Genomic DNA, 9,912 nt, shown 5'->3' with positions numbered 1-9,912 from the left:
GTGGGACGTGGGAGGAGCTGGGGGCATTTTACGTTGAGTCGCAAACGTTGACCTTGTTGGAAAGTTGAATTCAGCGCTCTGCACAGCCTGAGCAGCTGGACCCTTCATTTCCCAGCAGGCACCAGCCTGTCCGCCCTGAAGAAACCCTGAGGGGTAGGGGTGGGGGCTCACCTGCCCCAGCTAAACACGCAGCAGCTGACCGGGAAGCGAGCGCCCCCTGCTGGTGATGATCTCTGGTCGAAGCTGGTGGGGACACCCTTGTTGCTTTGCTGATGTGGCCTCCAGGGGACAGCACAGACCGTGGTTCTTCAGAGTGCCGAAGACCTTTCCAGTCAGGTTGAAAAAGACTCACTGACTTGCGAAATGCGTTCCTGAGCTACATCAGCATCACCATGACACAGGACTTACAATCACACGAAGCTGTGACGATGTGGAACCCAGTGTGCAAACAGAAAATGATGACAGAACTATCTCACCCATGACATTAAAGTGTGACTGTCTTAGGGGGAAGCACAGGCAAGACTTGCCGGTGAATCTTGCTCCCAGGTGGAGGAGCGTTGGCAGCACGGGGATCGCTGCTCTCTGCTCTTGTTCACCCTTGAGGCCACGGAAGGCCCCTGTGAATTCTGGCAACGCGGGAGCGCTGAGGAACCAGCTAGGAGGAGGGTAGGGCGGCAAGGCGGGGACCAGAGCCGCAGTTCACCTCTCTGAGTCTAAGCCCCCGGGAAGCCGGGGATGATCAGGACGTGTTTGGGGGGTCTGTCGCACTCTCTGACGAACATGAATGACTTGTGAACTTAATCCTCACAGCGGAAAAGCGAATACATTCTAATTTAGTTAGAGCTGTTGAAACTACAAACGCTTGGGACTCAAACAAGCACAGAATCTCAGTGTAAGAATGGGCACATCCTCTCTCTTGCTGAGGACAGTCACCGCGACCTCAGCTTGTCCGTGGCATGTCAACCTTCCTCAACAGGGCTGAGACAAAGGTCCCTGCGTCCCAGAGGTGGGGAGCAGGGCCAGATCCTGGGTGGTGGCCTGACGAGTCGGAGCAGTGGGCCCAGGGAGCTTGTGGGATGGCCACGGAAAGGCTGCCCACACAGGTAGCTTTGCTTCACCTTCATATTGGGTACATTAAGTACAAGCGCAGATCAAGACTCTGCTCACCATTGAAGAGTGAGTCCTATAGTCAAAGCCACATTGCCTTGAGTCCGCTCGAGACCTGCCCCTCACCGGCACCGTGTGTGTTCTGGCTTTCCGCCAAAGTCAAAATGACAGTGAAGGGGAGATCTTTGGGGTGGATTCAGGACCACAAGGGAGCTACAGCCGCTCACTGAAGACATTTAAGAAAGAGGACTCCAGAGAGGCTGCAGGATGTGGCAGAAAACAGTGAGACGAAGTGGTGCACCCTTCTCTCGCCATGGAAGCGGCCCGTCCCACCTCCTGCTTGAGGCCCAGCGGCTCTCGGGCTACAGAAAAGCACCAGGCACAAGGGCTGTCTTCACCTGCACATGGACAACTGCAAAAACCCTTCCCACTCCCTTTCTGAAGACGCACCAGCCCCTTTGCTGGAGAAGCAGAGCTACCTGGAAACGCAAAAGCTTTCGGGCCAACTGCTCAGAAACTCCATCTTTAAATGCAGTCAACTGAGGCAATTTGTCTCAGGAAGAAAGTCAATTTTTAAAAAATATTTACAGCTCCCCCATTTAAACTAAGGACTATATTTAAGTAAGCACAATTGAAGGGTGTTGTCCCAGAGAAGCTACTTAGCGGGTCTCCTCTGACAGCTGCGTGTGTGCTGTCTCTAAGTGTGTGCTTGGCTGAAAGACTGAGAACACAGCTATGCTTAAGAGGTGGTTTTTAGAGAGGCACGGGTTTTCCAAGGAGTTTGAAACCTTCCAGACACATAAAACTATACAAGAACCTTTGCAGATGTTCACTGGCCTTAGGCGTGACCAGGAGGTGCGGTCGTAGTCCCCCTGCACTCTCTATGACCTTCCACCTGGGTGCTTCCTGCTGACACCACACACCCTGCGGTGCTCTAGTTTTTGGCCTTGAGAAGGGTTCAGGATGCCTCTGACGCTTCTGACACCTTAACCCCAAGTGGGCCTCCGGTGTTTTCTCACCTCGTCCTTACTGTCCTGGTCTTAGTTGCTTCCAAATACAACCTCAAGTATGGTAAAAAGTTACCGATGCAACAACAAAGTAACAGTCACCGCAGCCACCGCCACCACCACAGCAGCAATAGCAGCAACAGCAACAACAGCAACCAAATGCTCTCAACTTCCCTCTGAGATAAATAAATCCCTTGGTGTGTGGGAAGTGGGTCTGAGGAGGCCCCTGGAGAAGGTGCCTGGAGGCCCCCCCATGCTCAGCCAGAGCAGGGAGCTGGGTAAAGTTTGTGGCTTTGCAGCTGGAGGCAGCTGGTTTCCAAATAAATGTGTCACTTCCCCCTGGTAGATGAACCCAGACAGCTGGTCTGTCCTTCCTTCCTCTCAGAGCCTCTGTCCCTGGAGCTGCTCTTTCTGCAGCATAGCCTGTCAGCTCCAGAGTGTAGAGCTCTGGATTCCAAGCCCTAGAACTCATGGCGGTCTGCATGGAGTCCCCAGACCCCAGGCTCTGGCATGCATAAATCTAGAGTGTCAGAGTTTCCTGGGGATGAGCGCTGGGACAGGATGGGGTGTGGGGGTGACTGGGATGCTCAGGGAGACAGTCCCAAGTCCCTCTGCATCCCCTGACCCCAGCTTGTCCCCTTACATCAAGCCTGTACTTCTTGCCCTGAACCTCTACCAACTTGCATGGCCATGACCCTTCCAGATCTTCCTGCATCTGCTTGGAGCCTAGGCTGCTCCTGGGCTCCTCTGGGCTGCTCACCTCCAGCCAAGCTCAGCCCAAGCTGCAGGACCAAGAGGCTGCCCTCACCCAGGAGGCTGCCCTCATTCTGGTCTTACTATGTCTGATCTCCTTCTCCCAAATACTCATCTTCCCCTGTCCCCCACTGGCTACAAAATGAGACTTTGGCCCGGCCACGCTGGCAGGAGGCTCCCTGCACTGCCATGACACCGTCAGGGCAATGCTGACATTGCCAATGCTGTCGGGGCAATGTTCTACCCCACCCAGCCTCGTCCTTCTTCTTTGGGGATAGCTACCTGTTTTCTCACAACCAAGCTTTGCCTGTGCTGTCGGCAGCCTGAGGCCCGGCTTCGCCTCCTCCACGGACAGATGGCCCAAATCCTCCCTCCCTGTGTGGTGCCCCCATCCCTGCCAGGATGCAGGACACTCGCCTGGCCCCGCAAGTCAGTGGAACCTGCTGTCCCTACCTTGGAGGGAAATCACAGCTGGGACTCGCTGTTTCTCAGCAACTCACACCCTATCTTCCCTCCTAGGGTGAAACAAAGGCTTGCGTGAAACACATTTACACCTGCAGGCTGCTCTGGACAAGGGAAGAAGCTGCGCGGTGTTTCTCAGGGCACTTAGTTATTTCTATTTAGACAGCTGAACCTCACAACCAGCAATTCTCTGAGGACATTTTGATAGTGAACTTTTGCACTAAAGAAAGAGCTTATGAGTAACTCGGTGTAAGCAGGGGGAATCAGGGGCCCAACTTCATCAATGGATTTTTGACACAGCTTTCTAGAGTCAATGGTCTTATCAGCTCCTGTAGACTCAAGCAGAGGGATGGGTCTTAGCTCCTCTGTGACAGTAGACTCCTGTCCCCAAAGTCACCCCCACTGGCAGCTGTGCAGAGACACTGAGTGACAGCCACACGGCAGGCCTGCTCACAAGCCAGTGGAGACCTCCTGCTCCCCGGTGGACCGGGTATAAAAGGAGCTGCTGCGTTCTGAGGCATCTCGCTGGAAGATGGCGCACTGTTTGCACAAACACTTGGCCACGTGCTTTCTGAAGAACGCCGAGAGATACCGGCGGAACTTCTCGCCAACGAAGGCGTAGATGATAGGGTTCACGCAGCAATGTGTCATCCCCAAAGTCTCGGTCACCTGGCTGGCTTGGTCCAGCTGGTTAGAGCTGCTGCAGTTGTTGAGGGCCACAAGATTTGAGAAGGTGTTCAGGAGGATCACGATGTTGTGGGGTGCCCAGAAGAGGAAGTAGCCGACCATGATGGCGAAGATGAGCCTCACCGCCTTGTGCCGCCTCTTCTCATTCCGGCACCGCATCAAGGTCCGCAGGATGCCCGAGTAACAGACGACCATGACCAGCAGCGGCAGCACCAGCCCCAAGAGCACCCTCTTCAGTGCCTGGAATTTCCTCCAGAAATGATATTGGTGGGGAGGGAAATAAGGGCTGCAAGTGTAACGCAAAGTTTCTCTTTGAGATTTTATGAAGATGATTCCTGGGAGAGAAGCAAACAGAGCCACCAGCCAGGTGACCCCGCTGGTCACCACACCGAAGGTAACCGTCCTGGCTTTCAGAGCAAACACAGCATGGACGATGGCCAGGTACCTGTCGATGGTCAGGAGGATGATGAAGAGGACCCCTCCGAAATAGCCGATGTGGTAGAGCCCCGTGAGCAGCTTGCACACCGCGCCTCCAAAGACCCAGCTGTAGGCTGCGCTGTAGTGAGCCCAGAAGGGGAGCGTGAGGAGGAGGAGCATGTCGGAGACGGCCAGGTTGAGCAGGTAGATGTCTGTCATGCTCTTCAGGCGCTTGCAGGTGACCAGGATGAGGATGACCAGGATGTTGCCCACGGAGCCGAAGACGACCACCAGCGCATAGAGCGGGGGCAGCAGCTGCCCTGCCACTTCCTTCACGCTGGTTTTCTGGCAGGGTTCTGCCACTTCATAGTCAAAGTCAGTGGTAGAGCTCGTCGTTGTCGTCGTTGTGTCGTTCATCCTGCTCCACTCTGTGGATAAAGGCAAAGTGATGTTTGGGGTGCTCTGCATATGGAGTCAGCGGTCTGCCACCAGCACGGAGTGCTTTATACCTGAGCCTGAGCAGGTCTTTAATTTGACGTGCAGGTTTCTAGACGTAATGGAGGTCCCCCTGTGGTCTCAGAAATGAACTTGTATAGTGAGAGGCTTTCTGCCAGCTTCCCAGATCCCCAGCTGGAGCTATAGGTGGGGAAGGCACCTCAACACTTGTTTGCTGTAGCTGGGAGGGGTGGAAGGAGCTACCACAACCACTCTGAGAAACTGAGGCAGGCCCGGTGCCACTCTCGGCCTTTCGGTCCACATCAGAGGCCTTGATGCTGAAGCCAGTGCCACGAGTGAGTCCGCACGAGCAGAAGCCGCGTGAGGCTCTGGACGCCAGCCGCTACTCCAGTTTCTAGCCTGTCCATCCCCCACACCTTCAAGGTGACTTTACTGCCATCTGCTGTTTTCCAGCCACGATCCCCAGAGCGCAGGGCAAAGGAGAGGAGGAGTAGCCCGCCCAAAGCCACACCTCGAGGATGCAACAGGAAATCAGACAACCCTCACCTCCCATGCTGCCTGGGCTAAGGCGCCCTGTGAGAGAACCCGAGCGCAGAGCCATCAGCCCAGTGCCTTGGCCCTGTAGGAAGGCAACAGGCTCAGGCCCAGTCTCCAGGGAAGCTCACAGCTGGAGCCAACACCCTGCGCCACACCCAGGCGGCCACCCCACACCGTCTCTGAGGTTTGGGCTTCAGCGGCCACAGTGAAGAGCAAAGCTGTCTTCCATCACCACTGGCGGATGTCCCACGTCCTGGATGGGACATTCACATCTAGCCAGCTTGTCCCTTCCATGTAAGCCCTGCTGATTCCACTGGGAGTTTTTTCTCCTAACTTCTTCTACATTTCTAGCCCCCTGGAGCTCAGATTAGGCGGCCGGGAGAGGCACCCAGAACAATCTCACCTTTACATTCTGAGCCAGAAAAAAAAAAAAAAAAAAGAATCCTACATGAAAAATACTGTCCAGCTGTTCTACTACAGGGAGACATTATTTGACAGCTGTAGTTCGATATTAATTTGGACACTTTAGACAGAGACACAGGCAGAGGCGCCCTGGGCGAGCTTTCAGTTCTCCTGAGCTGGAGATGATCTTTGTGAGATTTTGGTCAAGCTGCTGTCCCTGGGAATGTCCTCTTAAGAGGTTGAGGGGAATCTGTTTTAAAAAACCATATTGTCCCCTGTGAGGTCAAAAAGGTTTTGTATCTCTGATGGTATCAGGCTCTGAAGCTCAGTTCTAAATCCTGTTTCTTTTTCTTATCTTAAAGATTGTATTCTAAGATAGCCCCGTGAGCACCTGGTTTGGCCAGAAGTCTTCTCTGGGTTTCCTGTGAAAGCATTTGCTCATCCCAGAAGCTGTACTGACGGGCAGCCCCAGAGCCTGCAGCGACTTACCAGGCAGCGTTTCGTTCCCCCGGGGGTGCAGCTGTCTGAGCTCTTCTGCCCACTCAGCGGTGTGATTCAAACATATAGACAGGGTAAAGTAGGAAACACACAGTTTCTTTTGCAGAGGGTGGAGTTTAATGAATAAGTGCATTGTGGGGGGAAGAAAAGCAGAGAACAATTCTCCTTCTTCTCCTTCTCTTCCTCCTTTTCTTCCTCCTCCTTTTTTTTTTTTTTTTTAAGTTGTGTTTAAAGTCAGCTAGAAGACGGAGCCCTCGGCTGAAAGTTTATTCATGGGTTTTTCTTCTTAGATGATTTCACTTTTGTTTTCCGTGGGCCAGCTGTGTCATGTGTGTTGAAAACTGAAAAGAATGAGGGGAAACTAGAGTTAGAAGAATGCTCGCGTCTGTTTAGTCAAAAGCCCACCTTTGAATAAAAGAGGTAAATGGTTTGCACAAGACCGTAGGGCTTACTGGTGGGGAGGCAAAGAGGGTGGGTGTTTGGTTAGCCATACCTAACTAAAGTGGCTTTCAATTCAGAGGGGAACTCTATTCTTAGCATGGAACTTGTGCCCCTCTATCCATCCCCCACGACGCTCACACGCTTACCCCAGCCCTATTTTTATGTGTGAATTAAAGCAACTGGTTGTTTACGAGGTCTGGCTGCTGGCTCATTGTGAGTGAAACACGCTTCCCATTTTCTTGCGCATCAGGCTTGGTGGGGCACAGTGTGGCGTATTTTTGCTCTTGTCATTGACCTGTGTCTCCCTTCAAGCCAGCCAGCTTTTGTGAGCACTCAGCTGTCCCACATATAGGAAACAGCATCCCTCGCTTCCAGTATATGATTTACCTGGAGCTGTGGGAGATTTTCCACAGGAAGTAGACAACAGCTGACAGAAGGACCGTCAGCTAAAGAATGAGGAGCTTTGGCCCGTGACTGACAGGGGGCAACGGAGAGGTCAAAGAGCAAAATGGAACTTGGAGGTGGCCCAGCACCTGGACACACTGTGGCCTCTGTGGTGAGACCGTCAAGCCCGAGGCCACCTCTGCCTCAGCTTCCTGGCTGTGGGGTTGTTGGGAGGATCAGAGAATAAGAGGCTGTTGCTACCCGTGAACCTGTCTGTCACTCCTTGTGGGCTCTGGGCAACAACGGAGAGTAGCACTCATGGTCTGTGTGGAGCTCCTGCTCTGGTCCTCACATGAGTGTGCCTTGCTTCCCCCAGGCCCCAGAAAGGGAAGCCTGAGCGCTGGAGCTCTTCGCCTTCTGAGTCACTAGCATCCTGGGTGAGGCTCTGGTCTCTTGGGCTTGGGCTTCTCAGCGGTAATCAGCCAGGCCTGGGCTCAGTAACAGCCAGAGGTCCCCGTGGTGGCCACAGGGTCCACGCACAGTAGATGCACGGCTCCTACCCGGAGATTTGTTGGAGAAAGAATTTACCTCAGAAGCAAAATTTTAATTTTTTTTTTCCAGATACCTTTCAGTGAACTGGAAATGTGAAGCCGCTGGCTGGTGCTCAGAGAAGAGAGAAGTGGCTGCTCTGAAAGAGCCCAAGAGATGGAATGCCTTGGTGGAGCACAGAGGTCCTGAGCAGGCGGTGACTCAACAGGAAGACAGCAGCTCTTCCCGCAGGAGCAGCACCCAAGGCCATGAGGAGAGTGGGGTCAAGCCACTGGTTTATTAGTCACTACTTTACAGAACTCCTGTAACAAAGTGCCAGTCTCTCACAGCCTTATCTGTGAAATGGGGATTAAGAAAACTCAAATGTACCTCGTTTTTATACTTTTCTGCTGGATGGTTAAGACCAAGATAAAGCAAGACCTATATAACAAGAAATGTAACTTTTGTATCTGACAAGGTCAGTCAAATCCCCTCAGGATTTACCTTGAAACCCTGTATCACAGTTTGTAGATCCTTTGTCAGTTTCAGCCATGTGGATGAGTCACAGCCATTGCTTGACCAATTTGCTCTCTGTGAAAGCCTGAGAGAATGTTTTCTCTCCATGTGATTCTCCTCAGGCACACTCTACATCATCGATCACTTTCCTCTATGGCCCCATAATCAGTAAATTTGGGACACCTTGATCAGTAAATTTGGGACACCACTAAGTTACAGGATGTTACAGTACAGGTTCTCTTATGTCCTGAGTCCTCACTGACCTTGAAGGACGGGGGCCAAAATGTTTGCTGTCCTTGCAGCCCTTCTTTGTCTCGATTTTTGGTCTTCAAACTTAACAGAAGAGAAGCTTAATGATATTATTACCTTATAACATAGGCAGTTGAGCTTAACCTCACTATCTGTCTGAATATCAACCATCTTAGATATAACATGGAACAAGTATTTTCCATCAAGTATTGACATGTTAAACTTTAAATCCCTATAGAATGTGAAGAAAAAATAGAAAAATAAAAAAGGAATAAACAATTACATATTTTTACACAGAAATTTAGAAGCCTAACCATATACAGCAATGTAGCAGGACAATGCTATGACTTTTTTTGTCTCTTGTTTTCATTGATTACCACGAGGTGTACAAAGTAAAGCCATATTAATATGCTGAGCTGTAAGAGGCTCAAGTCAACAACTTTTGACATTTCCAGTCCTGCAGATAACCCAGTACTATTATGAATTACTGGACTATATTGGATTATTTTGCTGAATTCATGCACCTACAATATTCAAATGGCAAGGGAATACCCATCTCTGACAAAACTAAGCAAAAAAGGGGGATACAAATGAAGGACCATTTTGTATCTGTATATACAAAATAGGATAGAGATACAGATACTTTCTCTTAAGTCAATGAGAAGAAAGATTTGTACTAATAGTGTTTGGACAGGATATCATGTCTGTATCTTGTACTATAAATAATCACTATGAAGACAATAATATGTAATATATTAGTTATTGAGGGTAGAAGCCAATTCTACAGGTAGGCGCTTTTTTTTAAATGTATTGGTACAGGGTCTCACTATGAAGCTTGAACTGCAGTGATCGGCCTATTTTCAGCCTTGTTTGATTTTTATTTTTATTTTTTGGTGGAACCGGGAATGAACTCAGGCCCTTGCACTTGCCAGGGAAGCGCTTATTCCACTGAGCCATCTCCCCGGCCCCTAATATATTAGTTATTGAAACTGTCCTACTAATCAATTTTGAAACTCTCATTGCTATTTGTTTTTTGATAAAATGAAAAAAAAAAAAAAGAAATCTCAAATGTGAACCCACCCTGGGCTTCTACAGTCAAACCATTAATCTAACAGGAGCCTTCTGTCCTGGCCCCGGGGACACCTTTAAACCAAGAACTACCTCGGGGGCTTTAGGGAAACTTCACAACCTGGCCACACATAAACCTATATAAAACTTGACAGAAAACACACCTTTGTTTCTTTCGAGGCTCGCACCTTGTGTGTGGATCACATCCGAGCGGGAATGCAAAGGTGCTGCAGAGTGAGAGACAGAATCCTGTGTGTGGCCATGGGTGGTTCTTTTTTTTTTTTTTTTTTTTTTGTATTTAGGACAGGGTCTACAGGGTCTCACTACATAGATCGAACTCGTAGTGATTCTCCTGTTTTCAGCCTCCCAAGAGCTAGAATTACAGGCGTGTGACACCACA

At 50.6% G+C, this 9,912-nt stretch overlaps 1 protein-coding gene across 1 annotated transcript; it reads right to left on the bottom strand.

The window, feature by feature from the left end:
* Nucleotides 1–2,799: 2,799 nt before the first annotated feature.
* On the bottom strand, nucleotides 2,800–6,370 carry LOC101576149 (C-C chemokine receptor type 5). Its single transcript, XM_004640771.2, has 2 exons — nucleotides 6,318–6,370; nucleotides 2,800–4,861 (listed from the first exon to the last, which is right to left on the bottom strand). Exon 2 carries the CDS (start codon nucleotides 4,848–4,850, stop codon nucleotides 3,780–3,782), a length of 1,071 nt encoding a protein of 356 aa, XP_004640828.1. The 5' UTR covers nucleotides 4,851–4,861; nucleotides 6,318–6,370; the 3' UTR covers nucleotides 2,800–3,779.
* Between the last annotated feature and the right edge of the window lie 3,542 nt (nucleotides 6,371–9,912).

Source organism: Octodon degus, unplaced genomic scaffold (assembly GCF_000260255.1).
Source record: "Octodon degus isolate 3935 unplaced genomic scaffold, OctDeg1.0 scaffold00126, whole genome shotgun sequence".
NCBI classification, from domain to species: domain Eukaryota; kingdom Metazoa; phylum Chordata; class Mammalia; order Rodentia; family Octodontidae; genus Octodon; species Octodon degus.
Note: the sequence above shows the minus strand (reverse complement) of the source record. Positions and strands in the feature narration are given on the sequence as shown.

Bases quoted from the DNA above. Each gene is read 5' to 3' on its own strand.
- LOC101576149 (XM_004640771.2), bottom strand. From the start codon at position 4,850: ATGAACGACACAACGACGACAACGACGAGCTCTACCACTGACTTTGAC.